This window comes from Callorhinus ursinus, unplaced genomic scaffold, assembly GCF_003265705.2.
Source record: "Callorhinus ursinus isolate GAN/ISIS: 27379988/994484 unplaced genomic scaffold, GSC_fseal_2.0 scaffold8, whole genome shotgun sequence".
Lineage (NCBI taxonomy): Eukaryota > Metazoa > Chordata > Mammalia > Carnivora > Otariidae > Callorhinus > Callorhinus ursinus.
Genome location: NW_027397070.1, coordinates 60,736,790 through 60,763,951, shown reverse-complemented (window position 1 = coordinate 60,763,951; position 27,162 = coordinate 60,736,790). Strand labels below are relative to the sequence as shown.

Sequence of the window (27,162 nt, the reverse complement as noted above, 5' to 3'; positions counted from 1 at the left end):
AAAGTAGACGTCCAGACACCATAAATTTGAATTTTATGTTTTAAATCATTACAGTTAAACTTGGCATTATTTTTGTAATTGATCTCTGTAAATACTAACAGTGGTTAATAGTCACCATGCCATAAGTCCTTACTGTATCTCTGGCCAGGTTTAACACTTGATAGCTCATTGAATCCTTATGACAATATTATGTGGAGTTTATAGTCACATTTTACAGGTATAGAATATGAGCCATTAAACATAAAAAGATCCATTTGGCAAATACAAAAGAATTAAGATAGAATCATTTTTATCTTATGTTGGCTTTATTGTGATTTTTTTTTTACAAATCTCTGCTTTTTAAAATAATTTTTAAAAATTTGCATATGGTTAACATAGTTTCAGGTGTACAACATAGTGATTCAACTTTTCTATGCATTATGCTACCTCACCACGAGTGTAGCTGCTGGCTCCCGTCTGTCACCATGCAATGCTATTACTATACCATTGACTGTATTCTCTATGCTATTATGCTTTTTGTCCCCATGACTTACTCATTTCATAACAGGAACCCTATTGATCCATTTTGCCCATCTCCCCACTCCCTTCCCTCTGGCAACCATCAGTTCTCTGTATTTACTAATCTGATTCTGCTTTTTGTTTGTTTATTCATTTGTTTTGTTTTTTAGATTCCACATATGAGTGAAATCTGGTGGTATTTGTCTTTCTCAGTTTGACTTATTTCACTTACTATAATACCCTCTAGGTCCATCCATGTTGTCGCAAATAGGAAGGGATCATTCCTTTTAATGGCTGAGTAATATTCCATTATGTAAATATACTACATCTTCCTTATCCATTTGTCTATCAGTGGACACTTAGGCTGCTTCCATATCTTGGCTCTTACAAATAATGCTGCAATAAATTAGGCATGTTTTCATGTTCTTTGGGTAAATACCCAGGAGTAGAAATATTGGATCATATGATACATTTATTTGTAATTTTTTGAGAAACCTCCACACTGTTTTCCACAGTAGCTGCACCAGTTTGCATTTCCACCCACAGTGCACGAGGGTTCCTCTTTTTCCACATCCTCACCACCACTGATTATCTTTTGTCTTTTTGATTCTAGCCATTCTGACAGGTGTAAGGTGATATCTCATTATGGTTTTGATTTGTATTTCTTTGAAGATTAGTGATGTTGAATACCTTTTCATGTGTCTGTTGGCCCCCTCTGGATGTTTTCTTTGGAAAAACATCTGTTCAGGTTCTCTGCCCAGTTTTTTAATCTGACTGGTTTTTGGTGTTGAGTTGTATAAGTTCGTTATATATTTTTTATATTGACTCCTTGACACATAATCATTTTCATATAAGAAGCTTCTTTTAGTTTACTCAAGGAACCAGCAGTCAATACAGGCATCATTTAAGGTATTCCATTGTGTGGACCGTGAAATATATCAAGTCCCTCTGCTGCACACTCAGGTTTTCTTCCCTTCTTCTTTATTTTGCATTGAAAAATTTCTGTATCTTGGAAATGCCTATCAGATTGGTAAAAATTTAAGCATAATGGTATCAAGAGTTGGTGAGACCTTGGCTTTTTAAGGCATTCATTCACTGTTTGTGGGGAATGTAAGTGGCTATAAGCCTTTTTGAGGAAAATACTTATAAAATATTGTCAGCAATTATGAAAATTTAATAGTAAGTATGTTACAACTTAGCAATCTGTTTCTGTGAATCTGTCCTACTAATCTATACCTGCCCAGACAAACATAGACCAACCAACATAGAGAAGGTATGGTGGAATTAGAAAATCATCATTGGATTCTAGATGGCTAGGCACTAGTTGGATGAGGAATACAATATTTCTACAGAGTCTCAATTCATCTCCCCACGATTTACCAGTTAATTACAAAAGGCAACAGTATCTTTACTATGGAGAAACCTGGCAAATACCACACTAATGATATGATCAAAATGATATGCTCAAAATTAACACCAGTATTGGGAGAACTAGCACCACATGCTTCCTGATATTTTCTAAGACAGGTAACATCATTTTATTGATACTCCTTCCAAGAATGCATAACCTGCATGTAATTATGAGAAAACATCAGGAAAAAAATGAAATTGAGGGTTTGAGTTCACAAGGTAACTGAACTGTCCTCTTCATAGATGTCAAGATCAAGTAAGAAAGACTAAAGGTCCAGACTAAAGACCTATATCTCCAGTGCATTGTGTGATCATAAACTAGATCCTGGACTGGAAACAAAAGTAGCTAGAGAGAACATTAGTGGGACAAATGACAAAATTTGAATAGAGTGTGCGTTAAGATAATAGTAGGGGTTTTTTTTTTAAGATTTTATTTATTTATTTATTTATTTAAAAAGATTTCATTTATTTATTTGACAGAGACACAGCGAAAGAGGGAACACAAACAGGGGGAGTGGGAGAGGGAGAAGCAGGCTTCCCGCGGAGCAGGGAGCCCGATGCAGGGCTCGATCCCAGGACCCTGGAATCATGACCTGAGCCGAAGGCAGACGCTTAACGACTGAGCCACCCAGGCACCCCTTAAGATTTTATTTTTAAGTAATCTCCACACCTAACATGGGGCTCAAACTCACAACCCTGAGATAAAGAGTCACATGTTTTACCTACTGAGCCAGCCAGGCACCGCTAGATAATGGTGTTTTTATCATAAAGTTTCTGATCTTGATAAATGTACTATGGTTCTATGAAAGGGTCTCCCCCCCAACCCCCCTTAGGAGATGCACACTGAAGGATTTAGGGGTAGGAGCATGATGTCTCCAGCGTATTCTCAGGAAGAGTATGAACATATATAAAAACTAGAGAGAGAGAATACTAAAGCAAATGAAGCAAATGTAAACAATTGGTGAATTTGCATAATGGTTATGTGGGGATTCCTTGTACTGTTCTTGCAAATATTTTTTGTAAGTTTGAAATTATATCAAGATAAGTTTCAAAATAAATAGATAAAACCCACAGGTAAGGCATTATGACCTAGGAAAACTTTTTAAATAGGGCCCAGACGTAATAACAGTTCTCACCAGTCTTCCTTGACTAAAGATGATGCCAAATTTCATGTCACTGTTCTATATAATGTAAGCCTGTGGAACAAGATCACAGAGTATAACTCCAAAATGGTGTTATTCAAGTGTGTAGCTCTCTTCTGCTCTGACTTTGTCCAAAGCCATTATAGTATATCCAGAAAGATGTATAGATTACATGTATGGCCTTTGTATGTATTATATCTCACAACTGAGTATTTGATGAGATTTGGACTGCAGACAATTTGAGGTTCTAATCTCTGGCAAGAACCTAGACAGTAGCTCTTCTGTGTTGCCAAATTCAGATTCCTCTGCTTTAACAGGCAGGTGGACTAAGGTGATGACCTCTTAGGAAAAATTAAGGCACCTTCCACAAGGTTGGGGGTATTCCTGCAGGCAAGGCCAAGTACCCCCCCTTTTTTAAAAGAAAACAGCCCATAGTCCATTCCTACAAGACAATAAATTAACTCTCTTAAATTATGTGCCGTAAATGTGTCAGTGATAATTTTAGCTTGGCACATTCTCAAAAAAGGTTGAAACTCATTGTTTACCGTGCCTATTAAAAAAAAAACAAAAAACATCTCAGGGGTGCCTGGGTGCTTCAGTGGGTTAAGCATCTGCCTTCAACTCAGGTTATGATATCGGGGTCCTGGGAATCAAGCCCTAAGTCAGCCTCCTTGCTCAGCAGGGAGTCTGCTTCTCCCTCTGCCCCTTCCCCTGCTTATTCTCTCTCTCTCTCTCTCTCAAATAAATAAAATCTTAAAAAAAAAAACAAAACCTCAGTATAGCCACCCTAGAATGTCTGCTTTTGAGTATTGTGGCATTCAGATGAGCCCTCCAAAACTTAATTGTGAAAACTGTAAGCTAGCAAAATTATATGACCAAATATATAGAATTATTGGCTCTAAGCCATTTACATATTTGAAGGACAGAACAGTTGATCTTAACGCAGTTTTTTGGACAGTAATTGGCAAGACCAACTGCATGATGAGGCTGCTCCTAGTAAGTGATAGTAAAACCATATTTGGAAGGGGTAAAGGGCAGTTCTAATATGGCATAAAAAAATCACTCTTTGGAGTCAGACTGCCCATGTTCATAATCCTTCTTTTCCCACTCACAGGATATGCAACTCTGGATAATTTGTTTAGCTTCTTCACTATTCTCTAGAGAGTACATGTTTTCTCTGGGGATTATACTGTTAGAATAGTACCTAAGAGCACTGTTTATGAGGGTCACATTCATTGCCATATCTAAGTGGAACAGGCACTTAGAAGGTATCCAGCATCTCTGGTTGTTATTACTTCTTTGTCTGGTCTCAAAAGTAGCAGGCTGTGTTAAGAGACAAATTTTAAAGGAGAGCAGCCAAAACCCTGTTTTATGTCACTGAATTCCTACCTGTCAGTAGCCCTTTCCTGCTTCCTGACTTACGGGTTATTGAGATGCTGCATCCATACAAACAACAGGAGCCAGGAATGTTCACTGAGTCAGCGCCACGTGGTCCCTTTTTGTCATATGTCCAGAGAGGCAAAGAAGACTCAGGAATATCAGTAAAAAACAGAACATTCTCATGCTGTTTCTGACAGTTTCCCTGTCATAAAGAGAATAAAAACAGTCAGCATTGGCTTAAAAAAAAAACAAAAGCAAAAACCCAGACTTCATGCTTGCAAAGAAATTGGCAGAACCTTAAGAAATCTAATTTCTAGAAATCTAATGAATCCATAATTTGTACAGAAAAGTTATTACTCAGGGTAGACGAGTTGGCATGGACCAAGAGCCCACCAGGCGGGGTGGACCTGAAATAATTCTAGTAATAGACAGTCCCCACACAGGAGCTTTATTCAGTGTGAGGTTTTTAGTAAGTCTTTTAGGTGAAGAAATGTAACTTATTGCTCAATAGGAAAGGGATGGGGTTCCTTGAATTATAAAGCTGAGAAGACTCTTCCTTTCAGATGTCTCTAAGATCTGGGTTTTCACAATGTCACCGACCACGTCTATGCCATTACTAACTGTCCCAGAATGTGCCTGCTTTCCTGAGTCTGGTGTTCTCATTCAAAAGGGTACAAATTTTATAATTTATTATAAAATAAGACCATAGGGCTATTGCTAAATAGGAATTTAGCAATAGCCCTATGGTCTTTCCTAAATTTTGTTTTATTGTTGTCTCACTGCCTGGCTAAGTTGTTTTTCCTTAGGGCATGCCAGCCCCAGCCTTATTCTAATAGAGTTGCTAGAGCTCTTTTTTTGGGGGGGGGGGAAGATTTTATTTATTTGACAGAGAGAGACAGCGAGAGAGGCAATACAAGCAGGGGGAGTGGGAGAGGGAGAAGCGGGCTTCCCCCGAGCAGGGAGCCCAGTGAGGGGCTCGATCCCAGGACCCTGGGATCATGACCTGAGCCGAAGGCAGACGCTTAACCAACTGAACCACCCAGGCACCCTTGCTAGACCTCGTGATAAACACACAGGTGTTAAGACACCGGAAATGCAGTCCCAGCACATCCTCAGGAGTCAGAGATCTTGTTGAAAATGAAAACCCCTTGCTCCATTTCACTTTTTAAAGCTCTGAACCTCACCAGTCCAAGTCTAAACGCAAATAAGCCCCAGGACAGTGATGACAGCCAAGGGAGAAATCAGCAGGACGTGAGCTCGGTGCCGTGGGGAAGCCAGAACTGGGTGTGCCTGCTGTAACGATAAGGTTGATGGTGCTGGCAGGCTGTAGGCCGCTACTCTCGGCTGTTGCCCATGTGCCGGCAGCCAGCACTCACTGCTTTGTTCGTAAACAGACTTGATAGGAGCTTCTCCTTTCCAATTTTAATGCTGTTTTTAGGGGTGATGTTCCTTAAACTTTGTTTTTTGGGTTTTTTTTTTCCTTTCCTTTTCTTTTTTTTTTTTTTTTTTCGTCTTACAACTCCCTGGAGAATCTGATAAAAGCTGTGGACCCTCTCTTCTCAGGAGAATGCACAGATTCTTATATATGCTTGAAAACAATTGCGGATAATTTCAAGGGACGTACGTGAAGCGCTTTCAGGATGGTTCATGGAAACTCCTCTTCATGCTCTAAATCCATCGTAAGAATTCCTCTCCCTCAGAGGGTTCCAGAAGGTCTCTTTTGTACCTCTTAACAGTCTCAGGAGATAAAATGGAGGGTAATGATCATGATAATGGTAACTACCCTTTATTGAGCTTTTACTATTTGTCAGACACGGTGCATTCCTCATGTCCAGAAACGAACTCTGGATCATCCTCTCCAAACCTGTCCTTCCAGCAGCCTTCCCCATCTCCAGGTAACACCAGTTCCATCTCTTCAGGTGCTCGGGAGGGTCCAGATCCGTACCCCCACAGTGCTGTCACCTTCCTCCTAGCCACCATCCTCACTCACCTTCCTCTTTCACAGGTGGTCTCCTCATTTCCACCCTTGCTCTTCTCAGAACAGCAGCCAGAGCCATTGATCCTAGGAAATTGCAAGTCTTATCATGCCACTGTTCTGTGGAGAATCCTTTAAAAGCTTCCCATTTCATTCAGAGGAAAAGATGAGATCCTTCCGGTGGCCAGCTCAGCTCCAGAGGCCACAGTTCACTTAGACCACAATACGTTGTGCAGTGCACAGCATACAGGGCAGCCCCAGTAATGGTCTGCAAGACCTTGCACGAGCTACCTCACCCCCCTAACTCAGTTACTTCTGTGACCATGACCCTTCTCCTACTTTTTCCTCATTCACTGTGGTCTAGCCCTGTTAGCTTCTTTCCTGATCCTTAGTTAACACCAGGCCCTCTCCTACCTGAGAGTCTTTGCACTTGTTACTTCTGCCAGGAACAGTCTTTCCCCAAATATCTGTTTAGTTCATGTCTCCACTTTCTTAAATTCTTTGCTCAAAAGTCACCTTGGTGAGGCATACACTGACCACTCGGATTAAAATGCAGTCCTCATCTCTGTCCTGGCATTTCCTTTCTACCTTTATCCATGCTACTTTTTCCATAGTAACCAGCATCTTCCAAAATATTCACAGTATCTAATTTACTTGTTTCTCTCTTCCCACTGGAATGCAGCCTTCATTAGGATGGAGATTATTATCTGTTTAGTTCAGTATATGTGTGCAGTATCTAGAAAAGTGATGGATACATAATAAGGCCTCACAGTCTGTTGAATGAAATGAACAAACTGTAGGAAAATATATTGTTCACCGTTTATAAATATGGTTTTAGATTCAGAGATTAAGCAGCTTGCTCAAAGTCACGTACTCGATGAATTACCAGTATAGCTAGGAATTTTGGATTTTCTGACAGTCAAGACCTGTGTTCTTGAATACCAAAAATATTTCTTTCCAAGGATGTGTAAAATAAGAGGTCAAAGTGTAGTCCAGAAGAGGCAGTCTTACAAGGCTGAAGAGTCAGAAGTTGGAGTTTAGGGCTAACAGAGTGGCTACAAATTGTGGAGGAGAGGCACCTTGCCAAGAAGGGAAACACGGGTGAGGTGGTTCGGAAATCTGCGTGTGTGGACCGACTTCTCAGCATTGATTGCATGGGCCGAGAACCTCAGTGGCCCAGACAAGAGCAGACAAGAGCTGGAAGTCTGAAAGCTGAATAAAGATTCCAGCAGCTCCAACCTCAGAGGAGACAGTTAAGGGTTAAATTCCTCCCAAGGTACAGGGACTTGGGAAACTCAGAAGACTCATCAAAATTCTAGAAGAGCTATACCGTAAGAGTCAGACTCACACTCCCAGAATCAGAACTAAATGATGGTAGTGAATGTTAACCCATTGAATAAAATAAACCCATGAGTCCCTTCAGATATAAATAAATAAATTAAATGATGTAGGTTGGAATGGTTACATGGTTTCAAAGTACCTCTCCAAAATTACTTGCTAATTACAAAGGTGAAATAGATAACTTCATGGTAGAGAAGCTAAGGAGACACTGCCTTAATCAGATGATCAAAGTGAAAATCATTAATATTAGGATGAATTGAAATCATGCTCCACCTGAGATGATGCAGCAAGAACAGTGTCACTTCCATGATTTCCTCCCAGTGATGCACACCTGAATATGATTATGCAGGTACATCAGACAAACTCAAATTGTGGGACAGTGTACAAAATATGAAGCTTGTAATCTGCAAAAGTGTCAAGGTTATGAAAGTCAAGGGAAGACTGAGGAACTATTCCAAATTAAAGAAAATAGATGACTAAAGTTAACATTTGATTCTGAACTGGAACCTTTTGCTATAATATTTTGGGAACAACTAAGGAAACATGAAATTAAGATTGAGGATTAGATGGTAACAGTATATTCGGGTTAATGTCCTGACTTGTTAAATGATTAGGTTGTGGCATAAAATACAAATGCAAGTATGCATATGAGTGATGGGATATCAAGTTGACAAATTACTTAGATGGTTTATGAAAAAGTTTTATATACTATATCTAAAGTATTTCCTTAAATTTGTAACTATTTCAAAATAAAATGACAAAAAGCAATTGTATTTCTGTATACTAGCATCAAACCACTGGAAAATGAAATTTTAGAATATCCTTTACAGTATACTTTTCTTAACATAAAATGCTTGGGAATAAATTTACTCTGTAAATTATACATTGCTGAGAGAAATCAAAGAAAACCTAGTTAACAGAGGGGGCTACACCATATTCATGGGTAGGAACACTCATTATTGTTAACATTGCCAGTTCTCCCTAAAATTGAACTATAGATGCAAAACTGTCCAAATCAAAATCCAAGCAGGCTTTTTTTTTTGGTAGAGATTGACAAACTGACTCAAATTTTCACGCAAAAACAAAGGAACTAGAATAGCCCATCTAGTCTTAAAGAAGAAAGAATGTGTAAGGCTTAAATGATCTGATTTAAAACTGACTATAAAGTCACAATTATCAAGGTAGTATGGCATGAAATATATGGATCAGTGGAATAGAACAGGGACTCCAGAAATACACCTACACTTAATATAGCTTTTTGGTTTCTGACAAATGTGACAAAGCAGTTCAGTGGGGAAAGAAGTAATGGTTGTGCTAGAACAGCTGGATATTTGTATGGGGGAAAAAAGTAAATCTCAATCCTTACTTTGCTCTATGCACAAATATTAGTTTGAAACAGACCCTAAACAAAAGTTAAGCACATAAAGCATTTACAAGAAATCATAGGAGAATATCTTTATAACTAGGGTAGGCAAAGACATCTCAAAACACTAACCAAAAGGAGGAGGAGGATGGGAGCATGATGAGAAGTAGGAGAAGGAGCAAGAGGAAGAGGAGGAGAAAGCCGAATTAATAAAAATTAAGCATTTCTGCTCAAGAGACACTTTTTTTTAAATATTTTATTTATTTGACAGAGTGAGACAGCGAGAGAGGGAACACAAGCAGGGGGAGTGGGAGAGGGAGAAGCAGGCTTCCCACGGAGCAGGGAGCCCGATGCAGGGCTCGATCCCAGGACCCTGGGATCACGACCTGAGCTGAAGGCAGATGCTTAAGGACTGAGCCGCCCAGGCGCCCCTCAAGAGACCCTTAAGAAAATTAAAGGCAAGCCACTCACTCAGAGGTAATATTTGCCATACATGTACTTGACAAAGAACTTATATCCAAAATACGCAAGAATGCCTTTAAACAATAATTTAAAAAAAGAAAATGAGAGCTTGCTCCTAGAATGGCAATGTGAGGAGCTACATGGACCTGCTTTCCAGGGAAACAAACATAACTAGTAAAAGTTATTTAAAATAAAAAAAATTTTTAAATCTCTGGAGGTTGGCCTGTGGGTGGGCATTCAGCAATTGAAGAAACATTTATTCAAGAAAATCTAAATGTCAGTAAAAACAGAAAAAGTGAGTGGCTCTTGGGCCTTGACCTCTGCACTCCTCCACGCTGTATGACAAAAGCTCCATTTGGGTGGGTGTGGCCAAGAAGTTGGGGCCTTCTCTCCCCTCAGCTCCCAGTTAAGGGATACAGTATCTCATTAGGAGGTTGCAGGACACTGGCATATTTTATTCACCCAGCTCTGTGTTACAGAGGCTAAATTCCTGGAAATGTGGCTGAGAGGTTGGGAGCTCCCTTCCTCCACCCAGCCCCCACTCATAGGGCAGAAGCCTTCCAGGCTTGGAAGGTTGAGAATACAGAGTTCTGATGCCCTTGCCCCACCTCATTTACAGGGTGAAGATTCTGTGCTGGTAGAGGCAAGCTGAGAAGACCAGAGACTAGTGCCTTCATGCAGCACCTTGTTAATAATAAAGCAGGGGTGTCACTCTGAGAGAAGTGGGCCACCGTCTTCACCCCCAGCTCCAGAGCAGTGGATCAGAGATTTCCCTAGAGGGAGAGGTGTAGTTCATAAGCACAGAGCTCTGAAGTTCTTACCAAAAGAACTGACTTTATTTGAAGCAAAGTATGTGGGAATTTCAAGCCTAAGGATGTTTTTGAGGGAGATAAATGGAGATTTTGGTGGTAAGCAATTAAGAGGAGGCTCGGTAGCTCCATTAGAGCAACGAAGTAAACTGTTGGAGTACCGGAGAATATAAGGGAAATAGTCAATTATGAAGAACACTCTTGGGGTCAGAACAAATCTCAAACACTGGCCTCAAAAACTAACCCTACAAAGGAGCCTGAATTTATTGACTCAGACTGTGGAGTACTTTGTGCCCCAGGGCATTATTGAAAATAATAGCTCAATCAGCCGGCAATTAGTGAAGCCTAACAACTGGGTGTAATACCAACAGAGGCAGACAGCTTATCAGGTCAGGAAAAGAGAGTAAAAAAGAGCCCTGCCAAACCACTGTGTGAATGCCAAAGGTTGTGCCCTCTAAGGAGCAGCATCAGAGATTTCTTACAGATAAAACAGACCATACAAGAATACCCAAGTTATTTAATAAATAAAGAAAAATAATAATAAAACAAGCCTCTGGTGGGGGTAGGGAGTTGGAATCAGATAACTTGAGTCCACAAGAAAAAAAAGGAAGAGAACCAAAAATATAAATAAGAAGGCTAATATGCTAATTGTAAATATATACTAGTTCTCCTCTCAGCTTCTTTGAAAGACATAAAATGTATAAAATAATAATATATATTGGTGGCTTTGTAACATGTAGTTGTATAACAATTGTATAACACATATTATTGTATGTGTATAACAGTAATAGCATAAAAAGGAGAAAGACAGAATGAGCTGTATAGGAGTAATATATATGTATTTTATATATATATATATATGTAATATATATATCACTGAAATTGATATAAATCTGAAGCTGTTTTTGATGTTAATGTGCATATAGTAAGCCATAGAGCAACCACCAATAACTAAAAAAAAGAAGTGAAATTCATTGAAGGAATTAAAATATCACACTAGAAAATATTCACTTAGTGAAACAGAAAGTAGTAAAGGAGGAATAGAGAAAAAAAACTATATAAAATATATAGAAAACAAAAAAGTAAAACAGCAGGCAGAAATCCAGCTATACCAATAATAACATTAAATGTAAATAGACTAGACCATATAATCAAAAGGTAGAGATTGTCAGATGGGGGAAAAGGATTCAGCGTTATGCTGTTTATAGGAGATACAGTGTAGATTCAAAGACCAAATAGATTAAAGAAGAAAGATAGAAAAAGATAAATCACACAAACAGCAACCACAAGAAAGCAGGAGTGGCTTGCTAATATCAGACAAATAGACTTAAAAACAAAAAATGTTACCAGAGATTAAAAGGGGACACCTCATAATGATAAAAGGACCAATTCATCAGAAAGACATAATAATTATAAACAAATGTGTGCTTAACAACATAGACCCAAAATACATGAAGGAAAACTGACAGAAATGAAGGGAGAAATAGACAAGTCAACAATAATACTCCACTTCAATAATGTATAAGATTAGGCAAAAGAGCAGCAAGGAAATAGAAGATAAACCACCTAGATATAACAGACATCTGTAGAACTCTCTCCAAGCAACACAGCTGAGTACATATTTTTCTCAAGTACAAGGAACATTCTTTAGGATAGACCTAGGCTGTTCAAAAAAACAAAACAAAACAAAAAAAAACCTCAATAAGTTAAAAAAGATTAAAATCATAGAAAGTATCAAAGTATGTTCTCTGACCACGATGTAATGAAATTCGAAATCAGTAACAGAAAGAAATTTGGGATAACCACAACTGTGAAATTTAACAACATACTCTTACATAACCAATGTGTCAAAGAGAAGTCAGAAAATACTTTGAGATGAGAGAAAATGAATACACTACATATCAAATCCTATGAGATACAGCTAAAGCAGTGTTTAGTGGGAAATGTATAGCTGAATTGTCTAAATTTAAAAAGAAAAAAATGTATTTCTTTTTAAGAAGAAAAAATTTTGAAAAGGACTCAAACCAGTAACTTAATCTTCCACCTTAAGGCAGTGGAAAAAGAAGAGCAAACTAACCCCAAAGCAAGCAGATACAAGGAAAATAATAAAGATTAGACCAGAAATTAATCAAATAGAGAATGTGCCAACAATAAAATGAATGAGACCAAAAGATAATTCATTGAAAAGATAAACAAAATCGACAAACCTTTAGTTAGACTGACCAAGGAAAATGGAAGAAGACTCAAATTAGTAAAATTAGGAACAGAAGAAGGGGCATTAATACAACAGAATTTAAAAAGGTCATAAGAGAAAACCATGAACAAATATGCCAGAAGTTAGGTAAGTTAGATGAAATAAATTCCTAGAAAGGCACAAACTATTAGAATCGACTGGAGGAAATACAACATCCGAATAGATCTTTAACAAGAAGGAGATTGAAGGAGGAGGAGGGGGAGGAATAGTAGTAATAAACTAACCACAATGAAAAGCCCAGACCCGGATGGCTTCCGTAATGATGCTACCAAACATTTTTTTAAGTTTTTTTTTTTTTTTTTTTTTTGAGAGAGAGATCATGAGCATGGGGGAAGGGTAGAGGGAGAAGCAGACGCCCCACTGAGCAGGGAGCCCCATGCAGGGCTCGATCCCAGGATGCTGGGATCATGACCTGAGCTGAAGGCAGGTGCTTAAACAACTGAGCCACCCAGGCATCCCACTACCAAACATTTAAGGAGGAATTAATACCAGTCTTCATAAATGTCCAAAATATAGAAGAGGAAGAAACACTTCCCAACTAATTTTATGGGGCCAGTATTATCCCAATACCAAAACCAGACAAAAATATGATAAAACAAGAAAACTATAGACCAATATCTCTCTTATGAATAAAAACACAAAAATCCTCAACAAAATACTCTCAAACTGAATCTAGCAACAAATTAAAAAGATCATATACTGTGGCCAAATGGGATTTATCCCAGGAATCCAAGGGCAAGTGAAAATCAATTAATATACCTTATCAGTCACGAATAAGGGACAGAAACCATATTATCATCTTGGTGGACACAGAAGAAGCATTTGACAAAATTAAACATTCCTTCATGATAAAAACACTCAAAAAAGTAGGAATGGTGAACTTCCTGAAAATCAGAAGCCTAAAAATCAAGAGCCTTTTTTTCCCCCTAAAACCAGAAACTGAGGCAAGAATATCCACTTTCACCCCTTTATTCAACATTGTAGGCAAGAAAAGAACATAAAAGACCTTCACACTAGAAGAATAAAACCTGTGTTTACAGATGACATTATAGAAAATCCTAAGGAATCCACTAAAAGGCTATTCAAACAAATGAACGAGTTCAGCACAGTTGCAGGATGTAACTGCATTTGACGTGATCTTGTAAATAGGAAATCCCAAGGAATCCACTAAAAAGCTATTCAAACAAATGAACAAGTTCAGCACAGTTGCAGGAGGCAACTGAGGCCATTTGTATGACCAACATACAAATTCTGTACACCTGCACTGAAAAATCTGAAAATGAATTTTAAAAAACAATCCATTTACATTACAATAAACACTTAGGAATAAATTTAGCATTAAAGAAGTATAAACCTGATACTCTGAAAACTACAAAATGTTGAGGGAATTGAGAGACCTAAAATAAAAAGATCCCATGTTTATGGGTTGAAAGACATAATATTATTAAGATGGCAATACTCCCCAAACATCCACAGATTCAACACAACCTCTCTCAAAATTCTAGCTTATTTCTTTGTAGAAATCGACAAAGTGATCCTAAAATTCATAGGGAGGTCAAGGAACCTTAGAATAGCTATATAACAATTTTGAAAAGGAAGAATTAAGTTTGGTAAGACTCAGCACTTGCCAATTTTAAAATAAACTACAAAGCTACAGTAATCAAAGTGTGGCACTGGAATAAAGATGGACATATAAATAATAGGATGGAACTGTGAGTGTCCAGAAATAAACCCTCACAGTCCATTTACAGTCAATTGATCTTTCAACGAAGGTGCCAATGAGGAAGGAATAGTCTTTTTAATTCATGGTACTGGGACAACTAGATAGTCAATTTCATATGGACTTGTATGCAATTGGACCATACCTCACATCATATACAGAATTAATTCAAAATGGATCAAAGATGAAAAGTAAGAGCTAAAACTATAACTTTCTTAGAGGAAGATGGGTAAATCTTTGTGACCTTGGTTTTGGCAATGGTTTCTTAAATATGATATCAAAAGCACAAGCAGCTGAAGAAAAAACAAATAAATTAGGATTTCTGGGAGGATGGAGTGGTGAAAATGTTTTAAAATTCAATGTGGTGATAGTTGCATAACTCTGAATATACTAGAAACCATTGATTTTTATGCTTCAGATGGGTGAATTTCATGATATGTAAATTATATTTTATATAAGAAAGAAAATCAAAAGAGGCAAAAAAAAAACTTAGACCCTTCACTAAAGAAGATATTAAAATGTCTAATAAGCCATGGAAAGATACTAAATATCATTATTACTCAGGAAAATGCAAGTTAAAACCATAATGAGACACCACTACACACTGAACAGAACAACTAAAATTATAATGACTGAGAGTACCAAATGCTTACCTTATAGAAATTCCCACTGACGTCATATCCCAGCCACTGATCTAGAGTACCTGCCCCATAGGGACACGCCAGGTATACCACTTGGCAGCTTCTGTGTCTGCTTTACAGCTGTGAATACCTGACTGCTGGATAGAGTTGGCTATTGACCTTGTGAAGTATGCAACCACATACCTACAAATAAAACGTGTTTTTTTTTTTATGAAAGTCAGGTCTTCACCTTTGGCTCTTGGTCTATTCCAAAAGTAGGAAGTAGGTTACTTGATGTTGTTTTAGGGTTTGTTTGGTTTTTTTTTTATATTTTTAGTTACTTTTTTGTTTTCCCAATAAATGAAAAATAAACCACTGTCTATGTTCCAGGCAACAACAATCCACAGTAGTTACTATTCCCATTGTATGGACAAAAATCTGCAGCTGAGAGAGACTTCATTTGCTCAAGGCAGGACACAGTGAAACCATTGTCTAATCCAGGTCTGTGAGTTACAAAGGCCAGGTCCTGTGGACTAAGAGAAGAGTACATGGGATTCTTTTTATGACACACTTGCCTTTGAGTGTCAGGATGGTTTTCTTCAGAGTCTATTAATATTTATTCCACTGTAAAGAATTTGTGTTTAATAATATATCTGTTGAGTGCTTACTGTATGTGGGTACTTTGTTTGTGGAGGTGAATATATTTATTTGGACTTTAAAAAGCTCAGAGTGTAACAGAGAAAGCAACTGTGCAAATAAACATTTTCAATACAGCAAGATAATTGCAGTGGTAGAAGTCTTTAATAAGTACAGTGGCTAACAAAAAAGGAAGTGATCAACTCTGCTGGAGTGGTTATTGAAGATGAGAAAATTGCATAGGACATACAAGGATGGGTAGGAGTTTGTCAGTTGGTCAGCTGACCTGTGGGTGTCTATTTCTGTGTCATGACTAACTGTGGAAACCATTTATGCATAAACATCAGCATTAGATTTAAGCAAATAACTACTTAAAGGTAGAAAAAATTCATTGTTAGTTGGCAGGAATGCTGTGTTCTTTACACCTTTTTAATAATTAGCTTTGTGTTAAGATATAATTAAAACCTCTTAGCAAACTACAGAAGCTGTAGAGGGGGCAATGCTTTTTACTGGCATACGTTTCGTAAAATACATTGCAAAGCAACCAGCTATTAGAGTTCTTTCATTCTGTTGCATCTGCTTTTTGGAATTTAAAGTTAAACAGACAAGATGAAACAAATTTGCAAGTTTATGAAGATTTTGCTTTGTTCTCTTTTCAAACTGTGCTGAACTTGACAAACGAATATACTCGGGATACATGCTTTTCAAGTTTTTAGGAGGAAAGCTTTAAACTACATCTGTGACTGTTTTCAGGGTCTACACTGTGTGTTAAGGTCTCAGTGGTTAGTTTCTAATGAAACTACTATCAGTTTATCAACAAATATCTTATTGGAGCTAATTATGAACACAATTATGTTATTGCTTTTATTATTATTGAGCTCCCTTATGTATTTATCACTGTAGCCTGTTTTTTTTTTTTTAAAGATTTATTTATTTGAGAGAGAGTGTGTGTGTGCATGAGTGGGGGGAGGAGCAGAGGGAGAGGGAGAGAGAAAATCTCAAGCAGATTCCCCACTGAGCATGGAACCTGACGTGGGGCTCGATCCCACAACCCCAAAATTATGACCTGAGCCAAAACCAAGAGTCCGGTCGATGCCCAACCAACCGAGCTACCCAGGTACTCCTCACTGTAGCCTGTTCTGTCTCTTATTTCATTATTCCTCTGGGGATAAATAGGGCAAATTGAGAGGGAAATGGGAATATTTCAGTATCAGGTGTTTGACTCAGCCACATTATGCCACTTTTCCTTTTGGGCTGTGTGGATCGATAATGGTACCTGCTACCTAATATACATTTTTGAAAGGTTGCATAGAAAATTCTAGAAAATGGGGAACCTGCTTAGAAATAGCAACTGGCAGCTATTACAAAGGAAAGGCTGGGATTTTTGTTTGTGTTTTGGTTTGTTCTTTTCATTTTTTATCTTAGTTATTGCAGTGGCTGATGTTTTGGTACTTCATAGGATAAGTATTATACAATGACAGCAGAGATTTCTAATACACTGCTTTTGGGAAAACGTATTTAAATATATGCAGATGTCATGTAATAGTTTTAATGGCAATAATCTATGCAAATCCATTTGATTGCAGCGTAGGATAGTCATTATCTTAGGCCACTGTATTACTATGTGAATTTAGTAATATGTTCCAGAGGAAACTGTATACTATACACAAAGAATTGTGCAAAAATAGTATATTAAAATCAGTGCCTTCTGGTTAATCCAAAATGATTAAGAGGGAAAATTACCTTAAGTTTATGAATACAAGTCAAAGAAAGAAAAAAATATATTTCATTTTTAGATTATATAAATGGTGGAGAACTTTTTACTCATCTTTCTCAAAGAGAGCGTTTCACAGAGCACGAGGTGCGGATCTATGTTGGAGAGATCGTGCTTGCCCTCGAACATCTCCACAAGGTAAGATGCTCAATCTTTGGGAGTTCTTTTTTTAAAAAATCTGTTAATTGAGGTAATGCTGGAGCTAAAAGAGCGAATGTTTTAAAGCGTCACTGTCTTCGTGGAGATTCTAAAAGCACACTTACACACTATTACCAATTTTCTCAATTCTGTAGCTCCCTTTTTAAAAATCTACTTTTTTTTTTTGTAGTTCCTGTGATATAGATTAAAAAGGTAGAACTTGAGCAGTTCTTTGGTTTTATTCATGAAAAATCCTAATGCTCCTTACAAAGTATCATTAGAATAAAAGCTTTTCATTCTTAAGATAAGCTTTAAAATGAAAACAAAAGTCATAATATATGTTTCCTTAATTGTGACTTACTCCATTGCAGACTCTGCCCGTGTGTCTGCAGGGTATATTTCCTGATCAGGTTGGAGAATATGAGTTACTTGAAAGAAGTGCCTGCCATGGGATTCAGCTACCCCACTCTCCCACTCTGGTTTGCCTTTGCCTGTGTCCCTGAGGCCCTCCCATGCTCCCTTTCCCTCCCTCCTCCTTCATGGCCTCCCTATAGCATGAACTCAGTTGCTAAAAACTTTAAGTGGAATTCATGTCTGTGATGCTCTTTGAACTCTATTAAAATCAGTTTGAAATTTAAAAAAACATATATTATTTCATATACTGTTAATCTTGATCCAAGAAATTTTGAACAAAGTTTTTTGAACTTAATGAGGAAACATTATTATAGAAGCAGTCACTGTGTAGACTAGGCGTGTATGTGTTTCCTTAGAAACAGAAAGCACTTGAGCGATTTTCATCAAACTATGTGAGACCACGAGACCAGCATGACTTGAGTACCTACATTAGGATGAGACGAGTACATACGAGCCACTGTTCATCAGCATGAATTCAGACCTGCACTGGATTAGAGATGAACAGAGATTAACGTGGTGATTATGGGGCATAGACAAGGGTGGAGAGAGATGAAGGGAAAAGGCAAGGAAGAGGGAGGACACTTTTAAACTGGGAGACTGGGATTACAAGATGGAGGCAGTGGATGGGCGGGTCTGTGAGAAGAGACGGCGGGAAGATGCAAGCACGGAAGGCAGGGGCCAGGAACAGGGGACATCTAACTGGAGCAGAGCCCAGACTGGGCAGGCAGGGGCTGAGAGTCAGAGTAGGAATCCTAGGAGGAGTGGATGACCAACGCATAGGAACAAGGGGGAAAGGGAAAAGGCCCCAGTGGGCATGGGAGGCAAGACTGCAGTGCTTGGAGAGAAAGAACAGAGGAGCAGGAAGGGAGCTGATGCCTTCCTGCGGTGAGGGGCCAGACACCCCATTCCTTTGGGTAGAGTTGTTATGTGGTGGCCAGCTTTTGCCTGAGTATCTCTGCGGGATATAAAGTCGTTAGGACATCTTCATACATGAACCAAATTGGGCCCAGGAACAGGCTGAAAATATCTTTGAGTTTTATGCTTAGGGGTACTAGATGTAAGTTTTTATAATATAAAAGTGGTGGTGGAAATCACCATAAATACCAGCGTAAAAACAAAACAAATACAAAATTCTGCTGGATAAGCTGAACTCATTTTTTGTGTGAAAGCTTTAATTCCACTAATTCTCTTTATTAAAGGAAAATCCACAAACATCAGTTATTATTAAAACAGGGTAATCAGAACCACAGAAGTAGAGAACATGATGAATACTGGATATACGTGTAATTGATATGGAGTGAAAGTAATACAGCAAATCAGACCTCAGCTAAGTTTCTCTTAATCTTACTACCCTAAAATAAATACAAAGAGATACAACATAAGAGATATTAAGCCAATAACATTAGCCTTGATACAGCTGCTAACATGGAGTTTCCGGGGAAGAGACAAAAATGGAAGTTTACTTGGAAGTGATGAGGTAAAGCAGATAGTAAATGATTTATTTCTAAAATTGCTTCCAAAGAGTTTCTTTAAAAAAAAAAAAGTCATACTGGTTGTTAGATGCTTGTGAGGCTTCAAGTCAAATGTCTGTTCAGTAAATTGCAGATATCATCCTTTCTTTCCTGTAGAACACTGAAGTTCTGGAAGGAAAATTGCTTTGCATTTTTCCTTGCGTAATTTGTTGTTTCAGTTTGAGGAAGTTATTACAAATCTGCTTTTTCATATACTTAGTGTTGTGGAAAGCAGTGTTTCTAAGTTTAAAAACATTTCATTCAGGCTGACATAACATGAAATGTGCAGTGTACATCTATCAAGAACTTCTTGTGTGACTTGTATAGATTTATTTAGCTGAAGAAATAGCTGGAGTGCTTTACTATAAAACTTACACACAAAACAAAATGGAAGGATATATAAATATCTAATTGACTTATTTCACTTATTTAGAACTAATGATCAACTAAAATTAACCTATGATCTTCAGCCTCTTTGTTTAGGAGCCTATTACTCAACAAGTCTTTATTAATTATCTATTTGACACTATACAAGATACTACTAGACAAATGCATGAAAAGTGAAAAACAGAGTTAGTGTATGGTTATATCGAGACAAGCGGGAGATGCCTAGAAAATACCAGTTATTTTTAGGTAGGTACAGTGTACTCTTAGGTAAGTGAAAGAATAAAAACAAAGACTTGACCAGTGTGGGATCTGGTTAGTCAGGAAGGTCTCTGAATCCATTAGGAAGTGATAGACATGAATTGGCTAAGAGTATCAGAAGAAGATCATCTGTAGTGAGGATTAAATACATCCAGAAGACAGAACAGGAAGAACGGAGTTGACAGTAGTCAACGGAGAGACCCTACAGAAGCTGGTCCAGTGGGAATGGATCTTCATTACACAGAGAAGAGGTCCAGGGAGCCCAGCAGATGAACCCTGAGATGGATGAATTCACACTGGCCCTAGCCAGTGACTAAGAGCCATTATAGCATCCTGAACAGGAGAATCCTTTTTTGGTTTGTTTTTAAGGTAGATAAAGACTTTCCTAATTCATTTTTTGGAAATTGTTATTTGAAAATGCGTGTTTGTTTGTTTTTACAGTTGGGAATTATATACCGTGACATTAAGCTTGAGAACATTCTACTTGATTCTAATGGCCATGTGGTGCTGACAGATTTTGGTCTGAGTAAGGAGTTTGTGGCTGAAGAAGTGAGTATTACATTTTAATTTGAAGTTAGTAACAACAGAATGTAAACAATGATAAAAAATGAGTTATAGAATAAGCATTTATCAGGAGAGTACCATATGGATTATGGATTTTTGTGCAGGTTTGCCTAGGGGAACATCTTGACGTGAATGACTAAAGATTTTTAGCTTAAAATTACCATCTTGTTAGAATTGCACTAAACCTTTGATGTTTATATCAGAACTCCCCAGTTTAAAACTAAACTATGCATTTAACTTTCCCTATAAAATATAACTGAAAAATGTAAATAAGCCTTTGGGCCCTTGAGAATTATGCCTTAGTTGGTAACCAATAGAGAATTACAAAACGAAGGACATAGAGTTTACATTGTATTTACAAAGTAGGACATGTCCTGATGTCCCTTTCAATTCACTTGACAAAAATGACAAGGATCTACTAGACCAACTTCTTTAATAACCTTGCTGTTTTTGCTCAAACTAAAATGTAATAGATAATGTGCAGATTTTAAATATGGAGGACTTTGCTTTTTCAGTATTGATTAGTACTTGTTTACTATTACAGATGCATTTAATGACATTTTAAAATGTACATCTACTGTTCTAATTTAAATACTAACGTAGCAGTTGTAGTAAAAATTATATTTTTATACTACTGGTTATGCAAGATAATGAGGTAAATTTGATTGCCAACTCATTTTTATCTAAGAAATTATTGGTATAGAATACAGAAATTACAGTGAAATTTTTGTAGTGAAGGACTTCGTGGTTGTAAAACACATCATTCTTGAGTTCCACATCAGGTGTGTCTGTTTCTGATTGTTTGCTTTTTGTAATATTGCCAAAACAGTCCTAGGTGAATTCCATAAGTGCTGAAATTATAGAACTAAAGATCCCAGTTTTTTATCGTATCCGTATTCGTTCAGTTCACTTATTCAATAAATATTTAGTGACCATCTCTACTATGCTTGGTACTAGATAATGCAATGATGAAGAAGGTGGAAATGGTTTCTGCCTTCATGAAGTTGTGGTTATAATTATATTAATTATCTCTGATGGAAAATTCATAGTTATAAAATAGATGAATTTTTGAGGAATTTACCTCAGAGTCTGATTTTTAAAACTTTTTCTCCTTTGTAAAACTTTTCATGGCAACTTCAGTAAAATGTGACAGGTTAAATATGTTTACCGTTGCTTCCTCATTAAACCCCCTACACAAAAGTAAGGGAGTAAAATAGGCATGTACTCAAAAGAGAAGGAAGAAAGTAGCAACCAAATTTTGGAAGATGGACAGCAGGAACTCTAGTTGTAACTGAGGTAGCATTCCCGGTCCCAGTTGAATCCTAAGTTAGTAATGTGAGAAACCCCAAAATAAGCTAATTTGCACTTCTGGCTCCCAGACAGGGTCAGGAATTGGGGGCACCAGGTGTCCCTCAAAGTAGGAGCACAGGTGATTGGTTGCAAGTCTGTATAAGAAACAGGGAGCCCCCTCCGATCTGCTGTCTACCCGATTCACCCAGGCCACCGTGCTTTCCTTGTCTTCAGGGAGGACTGAAAGGGTTAACTAGAAAGACTGGATTCAGGGATGATGGACTGAAGGTGAGGACAGAAGGGAACTAGTGGTTGAAGTGAAAAATGACACGGTGAGTCATGGAGCTCCCATGGCCTCTTCCTGCCTCTTCATTCTGAGAACATGGCTTCCTGGACAGGAGTTTAGAGGATTCCTCCCTGAGAAACTAAGAACAGAAACTCTGCAGATGCTGTCGGGTGGTGGTGTTGCCAGGGAACTAGCCCAGCCAGATCTTTCTACAGAGATGTCTGTGACTTGACAAGCCCAGCACATGCTGCAGATCCATATTTGTGATGAAGTCACCATTCTTTTTCTATTTTGATTTCACTATATTTCAATGCAAATAGTTTCTTGTGTCTGTATTCCAGTGTGATTATGGTTTCCTCTGTCAGACTGTGCACTCAAAAACATTGTTCTGAGAAGGGGTCTGTGGGCTTCAACAGATGGCCAAAGGATCCTTGGCATGTGAAGCACGCCGGCATAGAGAGATTTGGTGATCGCCTTCTCCTCTCCCCATGGAACCGTCCATGTATTTGCTCATTCACTCCATCCGTGTTTGTTGAGGGCCTTTTTCATTCTAGACATTAGGCTAGGTTCTGGGAAGACACCAATGGAAAGAATCACTTAGTGACTCCTGTATTTATGGGTACGTGTGGCTGATCGTTTGGCAGACTTTGGCCCTGGGAAACAGCAAAAATAAACAAAAATCAAACTTGGATCAGAGTTGCTGAGTTTTAATACAGAAATACAAATTAATCAGAAATGCCATGTGACTAAATCAGCCAGGTCCCTCCTCACAAGAGAGACTTGTGTGTTCTGTTAATCATGCCAGCAGCTCCTTGGCAAGGGAACAAAGGGAGTTCTTGTCAGATACCATGAGTTTTGAACACTCAGTTGTTTAGGTGCAAAAATGAAATATTGGGTGGGGGGGTACCTGGGTGGCTCAGTCAGTTAAGCGTCCAGCTCTTGGTTTGGCTCAGGTCATGATCTCAGGGTCATGAGATCGAGCCCCGTGTTGGGCCCTGCGCTCAACACAGAGTCTGCTTGAGATTCTCTCCTTCTGCCTCTCCCCCTGCTCTCCCTCAAATAAATACATAAATAAAATCTTTTTAAAAAATGAAATATTGGGACTCAATCTGAAGTGGAGAAATAATTTATAGATTTTCTTATTATTCACTGAATACAACCTAGCTGCATTTAATACAGTTATGTGTTAGGGTCTGTGTCATTAAGCTTTCCGCTTTCATCTCTTCTCCTCAGACCACCAGCTCATTCTTCCTCTTCCCGTAGAGGACATCCTGTCACACTAGGCTTCAGGTTTAACTCTCAGAGCTGGGATAGGAAGTACCCCTTTCTGAGAGCCCTACAACAGGATCTAGTGGTTCTTTGCTCCCCTGATGCCACCCAGCACCTGTTCAGCAAGTTTCCCTGCCTCAACTCTTTCCACCTTAAAAATATTCCCACCAAACAATTTCTGTTTTGATTAGCTAGCATTTCTTTTTGGTTTCACATGTCAGCCTGACTCCTTTATATCGAAATACCGTCTTTCTTGGAATGAGTTTCTTTTTTTGTCCATCCCTATTCTACCTTGTTGGTTTTCAGTTTAAACCCTCGTTTAAGGAGTTTCCTTGGTTTCCAGTGTATACAGAAAGATTCTATAACTCCAGCTCCAACTGACCTCTCTCCTCTTCTACCTCTTCCTCTTGGACCCTTTTATCACCATTTAAGCATGCCTAGTCTCTCCCGTTTTAAAATTTTAAAGATGGAGAGATGGATAGATGGATGGATGGATGGATGGATGGTTGGATGGCTGGACGGATGGATGGACTAATAGGTAGATAAACAGAATCTATCTCAGAATTCCATATTCCTTTCCAGCTCTTGTGCTCTTGTTCTTTGTCAGTATTTGTCTACACACTCTCTTTACTTATCCACATGTCACTCGTTAATCGGCTCCAGTTTGGCTTGCACACCTACTGACTGTCTGTAAGCCTTCTTCAAGATCACTATTGACCTCAGTTTTAGATACTTTTTAGTCCTTTCTTACTTGACTACTTAGTAATGTTGAACTGGATATTGCCTCTCTCTTTGGCTCCTGTGATACCATGCTCCCCTGGCTTTCCCTCTCTCTGTCACTGTCTTTTGCAGGCTCTTCCTCTTCTACCCAGGGGTTCCTCACAGTTCAATACTAAGTACTCTTCTCTCTTTGTGCTCTCCTCTCTACCTTTATGCTGGTGATTCCTAAAAATATATGGCAACCCTGACCTCTTTTCTGAGCTCCAGATCCAAACATGCTTGTAATGTATTTCCATGTGATGCTCTCATAGACTCCTTGAGCTCAACATTTCCAAAACTGAACTAATCTTCCCCGGCCCAAATATGCTTCTCTTTCAATATATTGCAGTTTTGTGTGTTACAAATTCTGCCCTCATTAGGTCTGGGAAATTTATTTCTATTAATTTTTAGGAATTTACTTAGTATAAAATACATATACTTTTAAAATAACAGTTTAAGTTTCTGCTCATGGTGTAATATTCATCTCTCTGTGTATTTGTTAATTGAATAATTGAGCAAATATTGAGTACTATATATCAGGTATTGTACTTACACCCTAGAAATATAGTGGTGAACATAACAAATTCCTTGTCCTAATGAGCCTATATTCTAGAGGTATTTGTCAAATATGCATATAATTAATTATTTCTAGATTATAGTTTGTTAAACTGGACTGTATACAGGTTAAAATTGGTTTATTTTAGGAACCTTTAAAAATCTTTTATATGATAATGAACACTTTCCAAATTTGATACTTTTCATATGTTCTTTTCTCAATCATAGAATTTGATAAATCCCTTGAGATTCTGAGAATAAAAGAAGACATTTCTAAATATCTGCAGGCTAGTCTATGTCCTTCATAGGATCTCTTGAGTGTGCAATTCAAACATTTGTTGAGTTTCTGCTGTGAGTCAGACAGTCTGCTGGTTTTGGGTATATGATTCTAACACTGAAGACTTTAAAGACATTTATTTTTAAAGGGTGTCTGTTTTTACCTGTTTATAAACAAATAATGTGAAAATGATACATTAATGTCCTATTAGTTACCCTATACTTATCATATGGCATGTGCATTCTGTGTTTTCATGATTTCACACTGAACATTTAAAAATATCACAACAGATTACTAATGTGAATCTACAGGTAGCTAAATAAAACTAGCAGAAAAATAATGTCCCAACATTTAAAATAGAAGGAGCTAAACTAATTATAACATACTGCCATGGTAGCTCTACTTTAAAGGAAAGGCCTATGGATTAGTGACTCTTTTCTCTTTCCAGAAAATAGAAAAGTGCACCTTTGCTTGGTTAAAGAATGTTGTTCATTAATTTTTGAACATATAAGTGGCCTTTGTGTATAGTGGATAGAACATGTATTGAAGGAAGAGGATCTTTTTCAGGTCTCCCCTCTGTAGCTGTGTGACATTGGGTAAGCAAGCCCTGGTCATTAGCCCTTCTCAGGCTTAGTTTCTTCATCTGTAAAATAATAGCTGTCATATCTAATTCATAGGATCATCATATCACACACAGAGTTGATGCTCATGAAAGTATATTCTACAGTGTGAAGCAGTAAGTAAATATTAGTTTCTCTGTGTGAGACATACTGTTCAAATTTTAGATTACCGTGAACAAAACTAAAATGTACAAATGAGAATCGTAAATTACTCTCCCTTTCTGATTTGTAGGAAAGTTTTAAATTACGCCTTTAGTAAATGCCTAGTTAATAAAGTCATTTGCAGTATTCTGCTGCTGTGACATATATGTCTCAGGATGCCTAGGTGAGCTTCAGGATCCATGAAGAGCATGTGCACTTTAGGAATCAGATAACCCTACTCTTCCAGGAAGCTTTTTAGTTACTTCTTGTCCCCTTCCTCAATTGATTCACAGTGATATATGTTGACGATTCTTTTCATGTGCATATCCTCCTAAAGAATGTTGTCAGGTTGGGACGCCTGGGTGGCTCAGTTGGTTAAGCGGCTGCCTTCGGCCCAGGTCATGATCCCAGGGTCCTGGGATCGAGTCCCACATCGGGCTCCCTGCTGAGCAGGGAGCCTGCTGCTCCCCCTACTTGTGTGTGCTCACGTGCTCTCTCTCTCTGACTAATAAATAAATAAATACAATCTTTTTAAAAACTATTAGGTCTCTGTAAATAAGTCCTATCAGTCGTTCACCAAAATCAGTGACCCTGGGATAATTTTAGTTATTTTAGGGTAAACGTTGAAAGGAAGTGTTGGGAAAATAGGAGATCTAGGGGTGCCTGGGTGGCTCAGTCATTAAGCTTCTGCCTTCGGCTCAGGTCATGATCCCAGGGTCCTGGGATCGAGCCCCACATTGGCTCCCCGCTCAGCGGGAAGCCTGCTTCTCCCTTTCCCACTCCCCCTGCTTGTGTTCCCTCTCTTGCCTTGTCTCTCTCTGTCAAATAAATAAAATCTTAAAAAAAAAAAAAAAACGAGATCTAGAAACCATTCAGAGCATTTTTCCATTGCCCCAATCTTTCTTCTGCTTAAACAGTATTACAATATACAGATGCTAACACATTAGTTTCAGCCATTTGTTTGTAAAGTTCTTCTGCCAGATATCGGAGTGGATCCCTTACATTTGGTCAGGAGGAGGGGAGGGAGACAGACAGGGCTTTGCCCTCAGATGTCTGCCTCACAGATTCCTTTATAACTTTTCTTACAGTAGAAATTATTGGCTCCGGTAAGATTTATTGTAATACTCTTTCTAATTTTAAGGCAAGTTCAATGCACAAGTTCAGAGGGTAGGTTTAATGTAAATGACATCACAGAGCAGGCAGGGACAACTTTTGAGTGGAGATTCTTTTCACAGAAACTTCTATAATATATATTCCATTTGTTCAAATCAGGTTAAATATATGTAATTTTTATTTACTTTAAAATTAT

At 38.1% G+C, this 27,162-nt stretch overlaps 1 protein-coding gene across 1 annotated transcript in view; it reads left to right on the top strand.

Moving 5' to 3' along the window:
* RPS6KA5 (ribosomal protein S6 kinase A5) overlaps nt 1–27,162 on the top strand; it is a 177,802-nt gene that overhangs the window by 86,052 nt on the left and 64,588 nt on the right. The window contains exons 4-5 of the mRNA XM_025869468.2: nt 17,407–17,522; nt 20,534–20,641. Coding sequence (XP_025725253.1) covers nt 17,407–17,522; nt 20,534–20,641 — 224 coding nt within the window. The remainder of the gene's footprint in view (nt 1–17,406; nt 17,523–20,533; nt 20,642–27,162) is intronic.